The sequence below is a fragment of the Poecilia reticulata genome, linkage group LG15 (assembly GCF_000633615.1).
Source record: "Poecilia reticulata strain Guanapo linkage group LG15, Guppy_female_1.0+MT, whole genome shotgun sequence".
Classification (NCBI taxonomy): domain Eukaryota; kingdom Metazoa; phylum Chordata; class Actinopteri; order Cyprinodontiformes; family Poeciliidae; genus Poecilia; species Poecilia reticulata.
Window position 1 is genome coordinate 22,582,131 of NC_024345.1, and position 19,162 is coordinate 22,601,292.

General features: G+C 39.2%; 2 protein-coding genes across 3 annotated transcripts in view; one reads left to right on the top strand and one right to left on the bottom strand.

The window, feature by feature from the left end:
- Window positions 1-3,466, bottom strand: part of sec23ip (SEC23 interacting protein) — a 12,098-nt gene extending 8,632 nt beyond the window's left edge. Inside the window, exons 1-4 of one of the 2 annotated variants that reach the window (XM_017309101.1) lie at window positions 3,247-3,466; window positions 1,407-1,915; window positions 352-565; window positions 90-283 (exon numbers count right to left, since the gene is read on the bottom strand). In XM_017309101.1, coding sequence (XP_017164590.1) covers window positions 90-283; window positions 352-565; window positions 1,407-1,915; window positions 3,247-3,379 — 1,050 coding nt within the window. In that variant the 5' untranslated portion in view covers window positions 3,380-3,466. Of the gene's footprint in view, window positions 1-89; window positions 284-351; window positions 566-1,406; window positions 1,919-3,246 lie in introns of both variants that reach the window. The other variant, XM_008430028.2, reaches the window with a different exon arrangement.
- A 1,276-nt stretch (window positions 3,467-4,742) lies between these two features.
- On the top strand, window positions 4,743-15,249 carry mcmbp (minichromosome maintenance complex binding protein). Its single transcript, XM_008430024.2, has 16 exons — window positions 4,743-4,948; window positions 6,385-6,476; window positions 8,221-8,361; window positions 8,475-8,516; window positions 8,586-8,675; window positions 9,006-9,141; window positions 10,023-10,168; window positions 10,233-10,330; window positions 10,609-10,772; window positions 11,203-11,326; window positions 11,399-11,516; window positions 12,453-12,618; window positions 12,686-12,819; window positions 13,468-13,635; window positions 14,008-14,096; window positions 14,830-15,249. Exons 1-16 carry the CDS (start codon window positions 4,891-4,893, stop codon window positions 14,954-14,956), a joined length of 1,893 nt encoding a protein of 630 aa, XP_008428246.1. The 5' UTR covers window positions 4,743-4,890; the 3' UTR covers window positions 14,957-15,249.
- The last annotated feature ends 3,913 nt before the right edge of the window (window positions 15,250-19,162 follow it).

The window sequence follows — 19,162 nt, forward strand, 5'->3', positions numbered from 1 at the left end:
CCACCAGGTGGTGGCGCCTCTTTACGATTTCTGAATGATTTCCGGATGCATTCTGGTGATCCACCAGGTGGTGGCGCCTCTTTACGAACCTCCAGTTTCTCGCTGAACTCCTCAGAGTACGGGACGAAGCGGCTGTCCTTGTCGCCTTTGTAGAACCAGGAGCAGCGCCGGACCTCTGTGGGCTCCTCCTCCCAGTACACGGCGCTGCGCATGCGGTCGTAAAGCTGCACGTCGTAGCGCCCGCCGTCCGTCCGGACGATCACGTTCTCTGGGTCCGGTTGGACTGGAGGAACCAAAGGCCTTCAGACTCTGTGTGTGAAATATTCACCGACTGTTTTTGCGTTTCCGTACCTGAGTTGAACGTCTCCTCGAGCTGCAGCGAGTCGATGATGCTCAAAGGAAACCAGACGCTCTTCGACTCGACTTGTTTGCAGTAGAACCAGTGCGGCTGGACCGGTTCGTAGACGTTGTAGTTGTACGGCATCATCGGACCTGCAGGAACGACGGCGCCGGTGGTGGCAGTGGGCGGAGGAGGTGGAGCCGCCTGAACATGTGAGGGAGGAGGCTGAAGAACAAAAGAGATTTATTCAGATCAGGGTTCGTACAAAAATTCAAGCACTTTTCAAGGATTTTCAAGGCAAGTTTTCAAACTTTTTCAGTAAAATCAAAGACAGTTTCAATTATATCAATTATTACTGTTATTATTTATGCTTTGTGACAGTTTTCTACATTTTACAGCAGGAACAAGTTAAGCTAAAAATATAACAACATTTTATGTTTACAGTTACAATGACTTAAAAAAATTATCTCTAAATAACGTTCTTGCTAAATTTTTTGTCATTTAACAAATATAAATAACTTTGGTGATTCCAACTAACCTAAAACAAGAAAAGTTTCATCTGATTTAACTTCAGAGTGTTTTTATGAGGTGCAGGTCTGAAACGATTAATCGGATTAATTGTGATTAATCGATTATTGAAATAATCATCAACTAATGTAGTAATCAATTTATCGTTAACTGGAGTTTACAGACTCAAAAATGTTACTTGCTCAAAGAAAAATACTGTCATAAAAATAATGAAGCCAGAGCTGCAAAAAAATATGAACATTTTGAATTTAAAATAAAATTAAAAAATACTCTGTAAATATGTTTTAGCCAAAACTCCTCAAGTGGCAGCTTTAGCTTCATTTGGTTCAAATGCTGTAAAAACAAAAAATATCTTTTAAGGCAACTTTGTTCTGATATTATATAAAAACAGTTTAAATTACAAATCAGCAGAATGTGCAGATTTTTTATCTGATTTTTTAAAAAAAGGCCTTATTTGTAATTTTTTTCAAATAAAAAAAATAAAAATTTTGCTAAAAATTTCTATTGGAACATCTAATAGAAATTTTGTGGCACCTACTGTTGTAAACGTCGGCCCTGGGGGGGGAAACATCTGCGGCGGCGCGCTGATAGAGTAGGGGATCTGCGGCGGCGTGTGTGTTGGCGGCAGGATCTCCGGCGCTGGAATGTAGGGGCTGGCTCGGCTGCTGCTGGGCGTGTGGCGGTACGGGTTGTGAGCCTGCGGCTGCATCAGGGGCGGCGTCGGCGTCATGGCGCTCGGGGGAGGAGTGTGGCGCCCCACTGGGCTTTGGTAAACGGCGCCGCCGAACACCTGAGGCGGCGAGTTGATCTGTGAGCCTGCAGACGGTGGCGGCGGAGTTGGAGCCATGCTGATGCTGTGGGGAACAGAAACGGGTCCGGCTGCTGCGGACATGGCGGATGGGGGGCATGGCGACTGGCCGATGGATGCAAACGGGTCGGAGGTCGTGGCCGGACTGGAGAAGTAGCTGAAGGTGGAGGAGGATGCTGGTGCAACGCCAGAGGTCTGACCAAGGAAGCTGTCTTCTTCTCCAACATCAGTGGAATCTTCTTCTAAAGGAGGCAAAATAATAAATTTAACGGCAGATAGAGGTCATCTCTTTCTTCTTTACATCTTTTAATGGACTTCCTGCTTCCCCCTTACAGTATCTCAACATATCCCCTACTCCAACATCTCTCTGCCCAGTTTTCCAACCATACAGAGATACAAACAGGTACAGCAAAATAAAATTAAGTGGATTAGCAGTACTGCTAACAACTGATGATGTCATCCAGGACATTTTACAGTGGAACATCATCTTTGCTCTTTGGTGGATACTGAGCATCAGAGCTGAAACGATTAATCGCATTGATTAATATCAACTAATTTAGAAATTGATTAATCATTAGCTGGAGTGTATAGACTCATAAAAAGCAACATATTCAGAGCAGTAAATAAGCCAACACTGAGCAAAATTATGTACATCTCGCATTTAAGATAAAAAATTTACTTTGTAAATGTTTTAGTCAAAGATCCTCAAGCGACAGTTTTATCTTCACCAAATTCAGATTTACTGAACTAAATCTGCATTTAAGCCTAGTTACTTTTTTTTATTTGATTTGTTTATTTGCATCTTTTAATGTATTTCTAATGTATAAAAAAAGGCTTATTCAGTCAAATGAAAATATGTAGAAGGTGGCAATTAACAGACTAATTGTCAGAATAATTGATAAAATAATAAATTACTAAAATAATCATTAGTACGTCATGAGACTGTCATAGAGCAACACTCTTCAGTCAGAGGCCTGTTCACATTTGTTGCAATCCTAACTGCTACTGGAGATTATTCCTCCCTACAGCATCCCCATCCAAAACAATTCTTTTAACACACTGAAATGATAGGAGACATCATAATTTCCCTTTTGGATAAATAATCTATTATTTGACTGAATTAAACTGATTTATTCTACACATTGGACACGAATCCCACCTGGTGAACCAAAACCATTCAAACCAAAACTAAATGTGATCAATCACAGTTATTCACTGATTTAAAAGGAGGGGGGAAATTCAAAACAAAGGCAAAACCTTTATTCCGTTATCAAAATTTGCTATATTTCGTCTCCAGAAGAGTTTGTAGAAACATTAATGTGAGGTTTATGCACTTTAACCTAGTTATTTATTTGTCATTTATTGTAATAAACACCAATAGCAAGAATGCTACAGCAGATGTTCACGTCTGAGTTGGATGCTCTAGCAAACCTGTCGATTATTTATTGTGGTGCTTCTGCGTCTTTCATTCAATAACAGCTGATAGCAGGATGCTAGCCTGGCTAGCTTAGCATGCTAACGACCTGTCCACAGTTTAAACATGTCTTCAAACAGTCTCGCCAACTCTCACCTCCTGACAGCACCGCCGGCCCGGTGGCCTGGCTCACCGGCATGAACGGCAGGTTGAAGTTAAACTCCGGGGCGCCGCTGAACAATAAATTGGCACTGCTGTTGGGAACATTGTTATTTTTTCTATCTGCCATTTTTCCCCCAGAATTACACGTAGCAAGAACCGGAGGAGGCCGCCGGCGGAACGGGGTCAGCTGTCCAAAGGGAGCTTTTTTGTTTTTCACCGATCCTTAAGGCGCCATCTGAACAGATCAATATAGCATCTAACTAAGCAGATGATTTATAGATCTGCTGTAATGTTGCCGGTATCGCTCGTCAGTTGAAGATCAAAAACAAACACTTCCTCTCACTACTGACACCTACAGGTCAGGAAGGCAACTACAATTTTAAGTGAGTAAGTAAGCAAGTATTTCTTTACTTTCACAGATAAAATTCACAAAGGGCTTCACAGAAAAAAACAAAATACAAAAATAAAACAAAACAACAACAAAATAAAACACCATGTTAATCAGTTAAAAGTTTTTTTCTGTACAAAAACAAACATTTACAATAGCATAAACATTTATAAGTACAAAATATCTACATTTTTATGTAATTTTGTATCTTAAACATACATTTACAATTATAATTTTTTCTACTAAAAACATATAAAGACATTGCAGAGTCTCTCTTTACAGAAAACGTTGGATACACTTTTGTATTATTAAAATTGCCAATATTACCCATCTTTGACAATTCAACCTTTTCTTCAAGTGAAATTTACATATTTTTCTATAAGGCTTACTTTTATTTGTCTTTTAGTTATTGTAACAGACACTTTGTTATATTTGAATAATATACTTCTGCACTATTCTATGTTTGCTAAAAATGTTTATTGTTTGCATAGAATAAATAAAAGATGCACATTATTTTAATATACCCATGTATGTCTAAATTTATTTAACTTTTTTTTATTTTGTTTTACATTTAATACAAATAACAAAAATAATCAATTTTATTTGTGTAGCGCTTTTCTAAACACTCAGTTACTTTACAGAAATCGTGTAAAATTACAGGCACTAATAACACCAAACAAAATTATAAAAGGAGAACATTCAAACGCATAGCATGTTAGAAATTTAAAATATTTTAAAAAGTAATAAAACAGAAAAACTGTCATACATTAAAAGTTGTTCTGAAAAGATATGTAGCAGATCGATTGTAGATTGCAAGACTGTTGAGAAACATAAATAATGACAATGTTTATGGTTATTATTTGATATTTTTATATATATGTTATTCCTCTTTTTTATTGTATTTGTTTAATATAATCTGCTGATATTTCTTATTGTTTTGTGTTGAAGATATTTCTTTGTAATGTTCTTTGTTCCAAAAGGTTTGCCACTGTCAATATGGCGTACGAGCTGACGGATCATTTCTCCGCATGTTACGCACGGTAATTAACACGGGACGTGGCAGCTGTGACAAGCCCCGCCCTACGGTCCCTCCGGGTACTCAAATCAAACCAACTAGAAAGTGACGCAAATTTCCCGCCCTCGTTTCTGCCAGAATCCTGTGTGACGGGGAAAGTCAACAAAGTAGAGGATTCACACAGGTTTTCCTCGCGTGTATTTTAATCACTCCTGCCTCCCGTGACAGAAGAGCCATGCCTTCCACTCATGACTGGATTAACGACCCGCTGGGTGTGGTGGAGGGGATGTTCGGTAAGACTCTCCGGGCGGAACTTCTCTCTCTGTGAAGCGCGTGGAAGCTGCTAGCTAGCCGCGGCTAGCCCGGTCCACACCATGCCGACAGAGCACGTCACATGTTGCTGCGCATTTATCTCTCCATTAAGTCTCTATCATTTAAACACCGACTCACTGCGAGCTTCTGCCAGAACCACTCCTCCTTCTGGACTACAGGAAATGCCGCCGAACCCGTTTAAATGCTCGCTTCGTTGTTGACACAAATCCTTCAAATCAAGTTGGAATACCACCCAGAAGTTTAGTTGGTTCTCAAATATGAACTATTTCAAGCATTTACTTTTATTAATGTATTTTTTTTAAATATAAACTCGCAACACACTACTTTGCGAATTAGAATATCGCATACAACAACTTTAAAAGGACATTTAATGGAGAAATTAATGCCTACTGGAAGGTAGGCATTAATTGTAAATTTACTGAACAACATGTATAGATCTGAAACGACTATAATCGATTATTCAAATCTGCTAATTTAGGAATCAATCATTAACTTGAGTCTCAAATATAAGAAATTTGCTGAAAGAACAACATCAGAGCAGTAATTAAACCAAACATGTACAAAAAATATAATATGCATCTTTTCTGTAAATATGTAGACTATTACAAATTCTGCTGGGATGATCAGATGCATACAGTAATATTTATACAATATATGTTTAGCTGCAGTCGTCCCTGTTGTCTACTTTTTCCTTTCACTAAACTTTCCATTTAAAATCCTTGGATTCATCACGGGCTTCTTTAGCAGTGACCTTCTGTCTGTTACTGTTAGCGATCTTCACAACATTTATGTTTTAAATCAGTTTTTCTTGAACTGATGTGGGACTGAAACAACTAATCGTGATTAATAGATTATTGAAATAATTGGAAACTAATTTAGTAATTGATTGTTAGCCGAGTAAACGCACTAAAAAAACCTATTCAGAGGAGTTCTTAGGCCAAAACTGCACAAAAAACATACATTTGGATTTAAGATAAAAACCTTTGTCTGTGAAAATGTTTTTGACCCAAACTTCTCAAGTGACACTTTTAGCTTCAGATTTACTAAATGAATGCCGTGGTTTTGTATTTTAGGCAATAAAATGTTTATTTTCGTATTTTAAAAACGGAACTGAATTATTTATATGCAACTTTAAGACATTTTACTTTTAAGTGTTTAAATGAAACATTTGCAGAATGTGCCAATATTTATCAGATTAATCGATATTCAGAATAATCAATAGATTGTTTTCTAAAATAACCATTAGCTGCAGCCTTAATCTAATGTAATAATCTAACATCCTAAGGTTTACATATTAACCTTTTGATGATATTGTAATTTACCGAGAGGCTCATTTATTGCAGAAACACCAGCTGGATGTTGTTTTTAGATAAATTTGTGTGTTTTGGTTTCGCAGCTGCTTCCCAGAGCAGCCAGAGTTCAGGATGGGAGGCGAAGGCGGTGGAGCTTTTCAAAGAGCAGCTGAAGGAGAAAGAAGCCCAGACTCTGGTAATCCTGCTTCTTTAAGCATTACAAAATAAAATATCACCACTAGAAATGTTGATTTATTGTTGTCTCAATCAATTTCAATTAATGATGTCAAATTGAAAAAAAAACTAAAGGGGGACAGTATTATCGGAAATGTAATTTTTTTTACTATTTTCTCCACTATTTGTGCCACAAGAGCATCAACAAATATCACTAAATTTGAAAACATAATTAAATGCAGTTACTGCGTTTAACTTTGCACACATTTGTCGAGATTCTTGTGCGAATATTTTAGTGCATTTGAAATGAGACAAAATTAACTTACATGTAACTTTTCAGCAGGAAATAGAAGTAGATAATTAATATTTATGAAAACGTGCTAGTTAAACTGGTAGATTATTTCAGATATAAAATGGGGAAAATGTTTTGTTGTGAAATAATCTGCCAGTGGAACTAGAGCTTGGTTGCTAGGTAACCAAGCCATACAAGCCTGATGTATGGCTTGGCTGGCGTTGCTAGGTAACGGCTCAGGGCCAGTTGATTGTAAAATAATTTGCCAGGGAAGCTGCTTCTTCACTACTTAGGAATAACTGACTTAAGTCAAGCTGCTGTATCTTGCTGAAAAGCTACTGGTAAGTTAGTTTTGTCTTATTTCAAGTGAACTGAGATATTAATGTGAGAAACTTGACAAAAAAAACTTGGGAAGATTTGGTATTTTTGCAGCATTTGTCTAGTTTACTGAAGTAAAACGCACTTTAAGAAAGTGAAGCCTGTTCCAACTGTTTTTCAAGAGCAACATTTGTGTTGCTGTGAATGCTGTGCCATGCAGCTGCAGCCATAACGTTACCTAAACAAATAAGTAAATATCGTTGTCACAACAGACACGTTGCAACGTGACGTCACGCACCAACAGAGCCACTCGCCTGTCGGTCACTACTATTGGTTTTAGCTGTCAAGTTGTCGCTCCAAATGTTTATGGACGCCTGATGTATGTACTAATTGTCAACACTACAACTACAAAACAGTCCGAGGGCGTCGCATTTTACAGTGAATAGTTTGAATAAAAAGAAAGATGGCGATGGAGGCAGGCAAGTCAGTTATGCTAGCTTGACTTTGACAACCTTAACATGTAGACGCGCTGCTGAATTCATTGTGTTTCGGTTTATTTCAAATATTCAAAACTACTTTATTGAATCCAAAGGGAAGTTAAACAAAAGTAAATGATCTGCCAAACTCTCTGGCAGATCATCAGTTGACGCTCGTGTTTAATTGGCTAATTAGCCACCGCTGTGTTCAGGCGTCACTTATTAACAATCGCAAAATAAACATCAAGCCTGAAAACATAAAACTGTAACAGACTGAATGTTCTGTTCACCGTGTGGGAAATGTTTGATTTATTTTTTTTCCTGATGCATACAGTGGAGCTGTTGCCAGTCAGTTGCTATGGCAACGTGTCTGTGTGTAGCGCAGCCGACACAGAGAGCGAGAAAAAAGTAAGAAAACGAGCGGTTTGGAGTTGTTCTTCAAGGGTTTCTGAGTTTTTTCTCCCTTTGCTGCTGCGCTAAATTAATACCTGCGTCTCCAGGTTTCATTTTATCAACAGGATTTTTCTACCGCAGCAGGTAAAGGAATCGTCTTTCTGCCCTCAGTCAATAACTTACAGCTTGTCTGTTGTACCACAAGCCATCATGATGAATTTCTGAGTTTGGACCAGCGTGGAAGCGTACGAGTCTCCGGCCGTTTTCTCACCTGTCTCTGGATTCAGGTCCCGTCTCTGAACGACGTCCCTCTGCACTACCTGAAGCCCGACAGCCTGGTGAGGTTCCGCTGCCTGGTCCAGGACATGTTCGACCCGGAGTTCTTCATGGGAGTCTACGAGACCGTCGACCCGGCCACCAAGGCCAGAGTGAGCGCTTCCTTGTTCCCTCCCCTGCACACATTTACATAGCCTGCAGCTTCGTTTGCATTTTATCACGTTTTGGCTGCTCTCCTCTCATTTTACCGCCTGACGCTCCCCAGACGCTGCGCTGCGGCAAATACAAAGACGTGACAGAGTCTGGGGTAAGGCCTCGTCTCTTCAGGCTCCGAGTCGGTTCCTGAACGCCTCGTTGCAGCTGCTTTTCTCTGCAGGTGGACGTAAACTCCAGGAGCACAGTGACTGCAGAGAGACAGACGTTCTACTGCGTTCCCATCCCTGGAGAGAACCAGTGGGCCAAGGACATATCCTGACGACAAACGGGACAAGTTAACCTTTTTCTGTGCAGCTTACTTTAACATCAGTTTGGTGTTTTCAAGGTCTGGAAAGTGCTTGATATTCAAGCTGCGTAGTTTTGTAATAAACTGCAATCTAAAATAAAGATTTAAGTTATTAATTAATGAGTTAATCTAGAGTAGATTGATCTTATCAATTGACTAACAATCTTTAAGCTGCCATTTTTAATTTCTCCAGAGTGTTTTGAATTTTACCGTGGAAAAAGCGTACAAATCTTTCTCTTAGTTTCAGCGTTTTAAATCCCGTGCCTCTGGAGTTGTTCCTTAACGCTGCTGCACGGCTACGCGGAGACGAGGAGCAGCCAGGGCAGGGTGGTTCCCTCCACGTCGTACGTTCCCAGCAGACAGAAGCGCAGCTATGAGGACGACGAGGAAATGGAGGTTCAGCCACAGAAGCAGAAGGAAACGCATGCAGGTGCCGTCAGATCCACGGTTAATGATTCACAAGAAAGTCATTAAGATAAATTCAAAATTTACTGCAAGAATATAAACGTAAAATGCAAAATTTGGACAAATCCAACATTTAATTTATTCTTTAACGACAAAATTCCACGTTAAGGAATAATTGTCGACACTCCTAGCGATGATATTCATTCATTTTAAATGAACTATTGGCTCCTTTTCTAAGTTTCTTTATATATTTTAATGAAACTATAAACATATATATTGAATAAAAATATAAATTAAACATACATACTTACTAAACTTATATATGAAATGGCAGCAGGGACGTCTGACGGCGTATTAAGGCCATTGTAGCTAAAATACATTCTGAAAACTGAATTTTTCTAGAAAGAAATTTAGAAATTAACCTCAGGAAGTTTGACATAAATCTCAGAATTTTCCAGAAAAAAAGGAAATTTCTAATCTTCAAGTTTAAGATTTGCTAGAAAATGTTTGAAATTAATCTGAGAAATTTTGAGATGTTTATAATTTCAATAAAAGAATTTTTTAAAAGAAAAAAATTCCTTTTTTTTAAACTAAAAATTCTCAGATTAGTAAAGTTTTTTGGCAAAAATGTGCTCCTTTTTTCTGTTGTAAACATGCCGTCGTAAAAATTACTTCATCAAACTCAGAAATCTGACTTTTTTTCTCAGAAAATTAAAGTCTGAATTCTTTTTTTTTTTTTCCAGTGGCCCTTACAGTCTCCCATATTTTTTGTTTTTTTAATCTCTAGAGAATAAATCTGCTCTAAAATGCTGAAAGTTTAGTTTTGAAGTGTTTTTACACGCCTCCACCAGAGGGGGCAGCAGCCTCGCCTGTGTCTGTATCGTATTTCCTCTGTTTCTGCCGCAGCTTCCCCGAGCGCCGCCGACCCGCACGGTAACGGCGACTGTAAGCGTCAGGAGACGGAGGCTCCTTCCGGCCCGGCGGCGTCCGCCTCCCACCTGGACCTGAACTTCCCGCTGCCGGGCGAGAAAGGCCCGTCCTGCTTGGTGAAGGTGGGCGCCGTTCGCCGGCCGCGGCTTTTCCAGCTGCAGGTTCTGACGGGTGTGTCCTGCCCAGGTGTACGAGGACTGGGACCGCTTCAAACTGAACGACACGCTGCAGGTGTTCGGCATCCTGTCGGTCAGCCCCGCGCTCAGCGCTCTGGCCGATGAGAAGTGAGTCACGTTTTCCTGCTTCCTGCGTCCGGTCCGGTTCTACGACAGCCGCTGTAGAGACGAGGCAACAAGAGGAGTACATCCATGACAAAAAACTCAGAACATTTGCATGTAATCCACCATTTTGGAGTTGTTGCTTTTTTTGTCACAAATTTTTAACTTGTTCAAATTTATTTTAAAATATTCTTGAGTTTTTTGGCAGTAATTTCCTCCCTTGTTTCTGTCTCTACTGGCCCTGACCTGCTCCGGTTCTGACCTGCTGCGGTTCTGTTCTGCAGGGATTCGTTTCTGGACCCGGCGGCCGGCCTGGAGTCGGCGGCGGAGCAGCGGGTCCACAGCCCGCCTGCCTCCCTCGTCCCGCGCCTCCACCTGCTCCACGCTGAGCGGCTGGATCACAACAACCCGCTGCTCCCTGGCGCCGCCCTGCAGGAGAACAGAGCCTGTAAGCAATCGGTGACGGCTCAGAGCGTTGTTTGGACTAGGCCAAAAATTGTCCTTTGAGAATCAGTGAATTTTTGGACTTTCCAAACTTCCTTCCATTCTCTAAATAATCACATTTTTTCCTTCCGCTAAACCTTCCAAACTTCCTTATGTCCTCTAAAAAAAATCTAAAATTGTTTCTTCCACTAAACCTTCAAAACAAACACTTTTATTGTATTTTTTCCTTCCACTAAACTTTCCAATCATCTTCCTGTCCTGTATTTATTGATGTTTCTATCCCAGATTTATCCCGATATTTTTTTATTTTCGCTCGTTTCCATGGAGATCAACTAGTTTTTTTTTTTTTGTTTTGTTTTTTTGCTGTAAAGCCTTGAAGCCAGGCTTTCTTTTCGTCGCCATGGAAACGCCCTTTGCCCTCTCTCTCTCTGCAGTTTTGTCGTCGGCCCTCGGGGAGATGGCCGCCGTCCGCGCCGAGCTGCTGTCGTACTTCACCCACGTCCTGCTGGGCGACGCTCTGGCTGCCGAGTTCCTGCTGCTGCACCTCCTCTCCAGCGTGTAGGTCCGGTTCGGGTCAGAACCGAAACCGGCCGCGGCCGAAGCTAAGCTAGCGTCTCCGTGCTGTCACAGGTACTCCAGGCGAGACGTTCTGCCGCTGGGGAAGTTCACCCTGAACCTGAGCGGCTGCCCCGCCGCCGCCGCCTACACCCAGCGCCTCTACCAGATCGTCCAGCAGCTCGTCCCGTCGGTGAGTTCAGGAACGCAGGAAATCGGAGCGCTGTTTTCTAAAAACTAACCTTAATACAATGCTAACCCTCAAAGGTGTCATTCAGGAACGCCTCGTTGCTTCACAAACCTCTCACTTTTGCTTGAGCGACTTTATTTTTTGTCGGTTTCAAAAAAATAAATTTTTTAAAACTTTAACATAATTTTAGTATTTAATGTTACAAGTATATTACATACATACTTGTAATAACATCAAATACACATTTGAATAAACTAAATTATTTCAGTAATTATAACATTTTTCTTGGAACAACTGTCCACAATGACTTGAAATTATTTCAAAGCAACTCAGACTGTAAAATAATTAGATGCCATAATCAAACCACTAAATCTTCCAAACATTTTTATTCTAGTAAACCTTAAAAACTTTTTTCAGTCCTCTGAATATTACATTTATTCTTCCTCTAAGCCTTTCAAATGTTTTTATTTTTTCCTTCCACTAAACCTTCCAAATGTTTTGTTTCTGTAAACCAGGGATCCTCAAAGCTGAATTTTTATTTTTAAGCCTTTTAAATCAAACTGAATATAAATTAAAACGTATTGATCTGTTTTCATCTGAATCAGAAGAACCTCTGCTTTATTTTCTTTTTAGGTTTTCCTGTTTTTCATTTTTCCTGTTATTTTTCATTGTTTTTCCTGTTTTTTTTATTAATTTTTCTGTTATTTTTTGTCGTTTTTCCTGTTATTTTCCATTGTTTTTCCTGTTATTATTTTTTTTCTGTTATTTTTTGTCGTTTTTCCTGTTTTTCGTTGATTTTTCTGTTTTTTGTTGTTTTTCCTGTTATTTTTCGTTGTTTTTCTGTTATTTTTCATTGATTTTTCTGTTATATTTTGTCGGTTTTCCTGTTATCTTTTGATGTTTTTCCTGTTTTTCGTTGATTTTCTGTTTATGTTCCAGTCGTTCTACCTGGCGATGAGCCTCCAGAACATGAACCAGATGCGGCTCGTTCCCAGGAAGGACTATGTGGCGAACCGGCTGGTGAGCGGCGCGCTGCAGCTGGCCAGCAGCACCTCCCTGTTCCTGGACGAGACCCAGATGGAGCCGGGGCAGCTGGACGCCACCGGTGAGGCGCCACTAGAGGGCGGCGGCGAGCCACCGTGGACGCCCCTGACTGTGTGTTTGTGCCGCAGGTGTGCGGAACGTGACGGCGCTGGGGAACCTGATCACCTGGCAGAAGGTGGATTATGACTTTAACTTCCACCAGATGGAATTCCCCTGCAATATTAACGTGCTGATCGCGTCGGAGGGACGCTCGCTGCTGCCGGTGAGGACAACGGGCCCAAACCCGCCCCTGCGCCTTTAAGAACACCCCCCCCTCCTTCCCTCAGCACGGGTTGGGTTTCCTGCTGTCGTCATGGCGACGATGCTTTGGACCGAGGAATGTGGCGCGTGCTATTCCTGAGCGCAGCTCCAGAGCGTTGCCATGGCGGCAGCTGTCAGCCTAGAGGCGCCGTGTACACAACCCCTGACTAGCAGGGGTCAGAGGTCAGCATGGGCTGCTGAAGGCAGAACTGGGGAGTTTATGAGACAATAAAGCACAGCAAAGATCCCAGGAGTGTTGGGATGAGAAAAATAAAATAAAAAAATAGACATGAGAATAGAAATAACATTTTTAAGATGATCATATCAGGAGAATAAAGTTGTAATATTACAAGAATAAAATTGTTTTGAGAATAAAGTAATATTAGGAAAATAAAGTTGTAATAAAATGAGAATAAAATCATATTTTGGGAAGAATACAAGTCTAAAGTAATAAAATTATGTGATGCTGTAAAATGTCCTCATGGCTGCAGGTGGTAGAAAGATGAAACCTGAATCATCCACCTCCTCTGATTATTACCGTCTTTTTAAAAATGTTTTCCCTCTGTGTTACTGACGGGTTGTAATTATTTCCTGCTCTTCGCCGGGGCAGTCCGACTGCCGCGTACACCTGCAGCCCCAGGTGGCGCCGGCCCACATGGAGGAATACCTCAGCAGCATCCACGTCCATCCGCAGGCCTCATCGCAGCTCAACAAGTTCAGAGTCTTCCTGAGCGTCGCTCGCCTGCTCGACTACAGCATCTCAGACGAAGTGACAAAGGTCTTTCAACTCCACACTTTTAAGATAAAATGTTGACCTGACATTTTAAGTTAAGTCAAAATACTTTGACAAAAATGTAAAGTTGATGATGTCAATCTTTAAAATGTCAAGTACTCTAAACTTGACATTTTGAAAGTACTTAAAATAAAAAGTACTTTCAAACTGAGATTTTTCAAGTCGAAATTTTTAAATTTTCGACTTTTATAATTCATGAATTTCCAAGTTTCTTCTAGAGAATTTCTAAAATGGATCAAAAAGTTTGACTTTTTAGTTTGTTTTAATTTTCGACTTTGGACACCACGGACCTAAAGTCTTTCAGTTTGGCCCAGACTTTAACCGGTCAGCCATGTTGTTTTTGTTGTGTATCCCCAGGCGGTTGAAGATGACTTCGTCGACATGAGGAAGGACGACCCCCAGAGCATATCTGCCGACGACCTCCACAGGTTGCTGGTTGTTGCCAGGTGAGCCGGTCCGAACCCGGACCGGTCGGGTTTCTAATGCCTCATTAGCCGCGTTTCTATTACAAATGTGCCCACATTTCTGTCTATATTCTGCTAATGTCGGGAGAGGGGCGACACAATTTCTGAGGTGTTTCCATTAAATAAGAAATTAAAATAAAATCTCACGCGAATAAGCTAGTTCACGCGATAACCCATTAAAAAAATATGGCGGTGATGGATGTAAACACTTACATGAGATGTATCCGTAATTCAGCTACCAGAGGAAACGTTAGCATGTTATTCAGGCGTTGGAGCGACAAACTCAAGATACAAGCTAACAACTTTGACAAGCTAGGAGAGCAGATGTCCGTCATGACGGAGTTGGCTGCGTTCTTCAGAGCGTGACGTCACGCAGGCGGCGTTTTAGATCAATTTTACATAAGCGCCTTGTATGCATTCAACGCGTTGGAATGACAGACAAATTTAACTCTGGTGGAGCCAGTTGCTCATTGTACTAAAACAATAACAACCCGCCATCCTCCTACAACTTCCTGTCTCAGTCTTCTTCGCGGTTTTCGCTAGTTGTAACAGCCAGCTGTTGGTCACGTGACTCGTATGAGGCGGAGAAGTGTTTCGACACGGCTGAAAAACCGCCTCATCCTCGCTTAAAAACGTGTTTTGTTTTTCTTAAAAGCGGTTTTATTTTAGTAATTTCAGTTTTACGGCAAATGGAAACCGGTTCTGTGTTTTGCAGGCTGCTGTCGCTGAGTTTGGGTCAGACGTCGCTGACCAGAGACAGCTGGCTCCGGGCCAAACACATCGAGACGCTGCGACGGAGCCGTATGGAGCAACATAAGAGCGTCAACGGCAACGAGCCCTGATCAGAGCCGCTTCCCTTTTTGTTTTGATGTTTGTAATAGACTTTTTTTCAGGTGCCCTTCAAGTTAAGATGTTTTTGTATACAAATAAAATTGCAAATAAAATTTAGAGATGTGTTCTTGTTTTGGAGTAAATATGTAAAGGATTGTATCCTAAAACTAATTTTGCTACAAATTGTGGCTATTTTTGAAGTACTTCTGGTTTTCACAATGACATATTAGGGTCATTATAGATGGAAAAACGGAATAAATCTCCCCCCAAAATAAGTGGTTTTTTTTTTTTAAATGTTGACATTTCTGAGTTTCAAATGTTAAAAATGTGTTCAAAGAAATTCCAAATTTTGAGATTAATCTTAGAAAGTTTCCAGAAGATGATTAAAACAAGAAAATTTTAGCTCCATCCTAGAAATTTGAAGAAAAACCTTGAAAAATTCAGCATTTAAAGTAAAAATCTGACTTGAAGCTCAAAATTTTACGTTTTCTTAAACAGACTAAACTCAAATTTTTATTTTTCTAGCAAATATTTGACTTCGAGTCAAACTTCCAATTTATTTTCCATAAAATGTACTTCAAACATTTTTCCATCTCTTTTGGCACTGATGCACTGTCATGTTTGACAGAATTGCTGCAGAGCAAAATTAAACTTGATATTCTAAACTTCATTAAAATGGTTCATTGTTTTCAATCTTCAAATTGTCTAAAAAAAAAAACACTGGGTCTTGCATAATATTCCCAGTTTGATAAATTGATTTTTTTTTCTTATTGGGTTCGACTCAAATCATTAAAATTAAATTCACTCTGAAAATATAAATGTGTAGAACTTTTTGAATTCTAAAATTATTGAAAATTAGTAGCACACTCACAGATAAGAATAAATAGGATACTTTAATATACAATACAATTTCAGTACACTGGAAAACAATGACAACAGTCAGTTGGTAGAGGAACGACATGACTAGGAGGATGTGCTTAATCGGTGCAAATAAAATGCTTGAACATGTTTAATTGCACAATGAAGTCATGATGTTGGGTCCTAATTGGAAGAAAAAAAGCACTTGGTGTGAAAATGTAAGAAGATAAATCTCACCCAGCAGATATCTGAAGAAAAACAAAAACTTTTGCATATTAAAAAACAAAAACAGCGACACTCTTGTTCATCAGGAATGTTGAGTTTTTCCTGTTCACCGCATGGAAAGTTTGAGAACTGCTCCAGTGTTTACAACGAAGACGTTTAAACCTCAGCGTGAAAACGTTGCACTGCAGAAAATCACCCTGAAGCATTGGCAGCACCACCTAGTGTCAGCAGAGCTACGGAGGCCCAACACTGCCACAATTCAACCAATACGTTCTCAAATATCCACACATGATAGCTTAAACAAAACTTTAACATAATTTTAGTATTTAATGTTACAAGTATATTACATACGTACTTGTAATAACATCAAATACACATTTGAATAAACTAAATTATTTCAGTAATTATAAAATTTTTCTTGGAACAACAGTCCATAATGACTTGAAATAAATTCAAAGCAACTCAGACTGTAAAATAATTAGATGCTATAATCACTGCATACATTTTAACAATGAATTGAAATTCCATTCATTTATTTTATTGTTTTCCTTCCACTGAACTTTTTGTCCATTTGCACACAACCATCTTCTTGAAATTGGATATTTATAAAATTACAAGTACGTTTTTTTTAATTTATGATAATTTTATTTAAATTATCTCAAGTATAAATGTTTAATGTATATTTTTCTCCTTCCACTGAACTTTCCGGACAATTGTGAACAGCCAGCTTCTTGGAAATTTAAAACTTTTATTTTTCAAGTTTAATGTGTTTAATGTTTCCTTTAGATTGTCATAATTTTATTTAAGTTATCACATGTATAGACATTTACTGACTTTGTATTGAATTGTGGCAATTAAAAGCAGGCAGTCTAACGGTTTAAACAAGATAAATATACAAGTCTACCCGATTTCAGCTGCTGGTGAGGAAAATGGAGTGAATACGACCTTTGACCTTTTATCGCACACAGCATGATACAGAGAAGGGCCTCTTAAGATCCTTATATCTAACAGCAACAATAAAAACAAATGAATTAAAAAAGCAAAAGTCACTTCTTCAGGTTAAATGCATGTATTATAAGAAAAATACATGCAAAACAGGAAGTTTAATCCAAATACATCCAGGGATCTACGGCAGCAGCACATGGAGACAACCTACAGTTAGTGTCTACGTTTCCATAAACAGAAAAATAGATTAAACAGAGACGGTAACCCTGAACATATTCCCAGCAGTGCTCTAAATGTAACACAAGGAGGAAATAAAAAAGGTAGATTCTGCATCGAATACCTGAAACACGTAAATTCTGCCTCTCGGGTTCCCAGTTAAGGCAAACTTCAGAGTGGGGGAGTGCATAAAGCGTCAGTGCTCACTGTGAATCTGCATATCTGCGTATTATATGCTACACTCCGGCACCGGTCGGACTGAATCCGAACCCAACCCTCAGAAACGAGCCGAACCTCTGATGGCGAATGCAAAAAGAAAAGCGGTTGGGTCAAACACGACTCACTGTACATATGAACAACCAGGATACTCTCACTAGTTCCTACCGTCTAAGTGACTCGACAACACTTATGTTAGCTAATACCTACTTACAGCGTGCCGTCTGGCTAGCTCGATACATTTATACACAGCAGGGTAGCACGCCGAACGTTACTGTCCTTTGGGATCCACAGATTTGGTTTATTTCTACAAGAAGCTCAGGTCCAGCTTAGCAGTGATCTGCATATATGGGATGAAACGAAGCACATGATTAAATCAGAGCAGGTCAGCTAATGCTAGCCAGATGTTACTGCTAACGTTACACGCAAACAGAGTTGGGACGTCATGATCTTCAAGTTTCAGAAAGTAAAAGTTGTACAAGAAAAGAAAAACATGTAGCAGAACTTGATCAGCGGAGTGGATTACTTCGAAAGCTGAAGTATTTTACGGAGCAGTAAGTGGGTTTGTTTACTACAACGGAGCTTTAAGGCCAGACTAGGAATCTGTATTATTTTTTTTAAATCACGAGAATAAAGTCATGAACAAAAAGGTCCTAATAAAAGTCGTGATCAGGCAACAAAATTGCTACATTATGAAAATATACAAAAAAAGTTGCAATGACACCAGAATGAAGGCGTACCAATAAATCAAACAAAAAGGTTGGAATACTTTTAAAATAAAGCCGCAATCATACCAGAATAAAGTAATATTGGGAGTACAGAATAAAACAAAAATACAACAATAGTTGTAATAATATGAGAATAGTCGTAAAAAGAATAAAATTATAATAATGGAACAATAGCCGCAGTCATACAACAAAAAAGACGTAATACTAAAATAAAGCCCCAGTAAAACCAGAATAAAGTAATAAAGTTGAAATAATACAAGGATAAAGTAACAATCATACAAGAAAAAGTTGTAATATTACAAGAATAAAGTTCTAATATCTGCATAAAACAGCAATATTAGCAATAATAATGCGGTAAAATTATGAATGTTCACTTTTTTTGATAACTTAGCGCTTTTATTTTGCAAATAATGCAACTTTACTCTCATAATATTATGATTTCATTCTAGTGATGAAGAAATAATAATTCTCTGAGTCTGGCCTTAACACTCCGTCATAGTGTATGGAGGTTTAAAAAGGTTTAAGTTTATAAAACGGTAAAATTTCCTCTTATTACAGTTTAAAGTCAGGTGCACACTGACGGACATCTTTCTCTGCAAACGTTTAAAAAATTATTTTCAGGCCCCAGCTTTTTTTCCCCTAAAAATATTAACTCAGTTTTTGAAAACAGCCTGAGGTCTACCAACAGGAAGCAGATGAAGTGAAGAACATGAGGTAATGCTAATGCTAACCAGCCAACATTAACAGCAGGGATTTAATTAGCTTTAAGCTTCACTTAAACCGAAACGCTAACAAATTTAAGGTGCTTTAAAACTCTGAACCTCAGAATTCAGATTTTTTTTCTCAGAATTTTGACTTTAATTTTCCAAGATTACAGTCAGAATTTAAACTGTCTTCTGTAAACAGCTGATTTAGTTTGAAATCTGTTTTGAATATTTGTTGTTTTTGTCCTTCAAGGTTATCACACCTCATACAGACCCATGCCTATTATGGGATGTTTAAGGATTTGGATGGAATGTTTGCTAATCC

Coding starts and splice junctions, on each gene's coding strand:
- mcmbp (XM_008430024.2), top strand. CDS start 4,891: ATGCCTTCCACTCATGACTGGATTAACGACCCGCTGGGTGTGGTGGAG. Junction 6,477..8,220: donor AGAAAGAAGCCCAGACTCTG/GTAATCCTGCTT, acceptor CTCTGGATTCAG/GTCCCGTCTCTGAACGACGT. Junction 11,517..12,452: donor TCCAGCAGCTCGTCCCGTCG/GTGAGTTCAGGA, acceptor TTTATGTTCCAG/TCGTTCTACCTGGCGATGAG.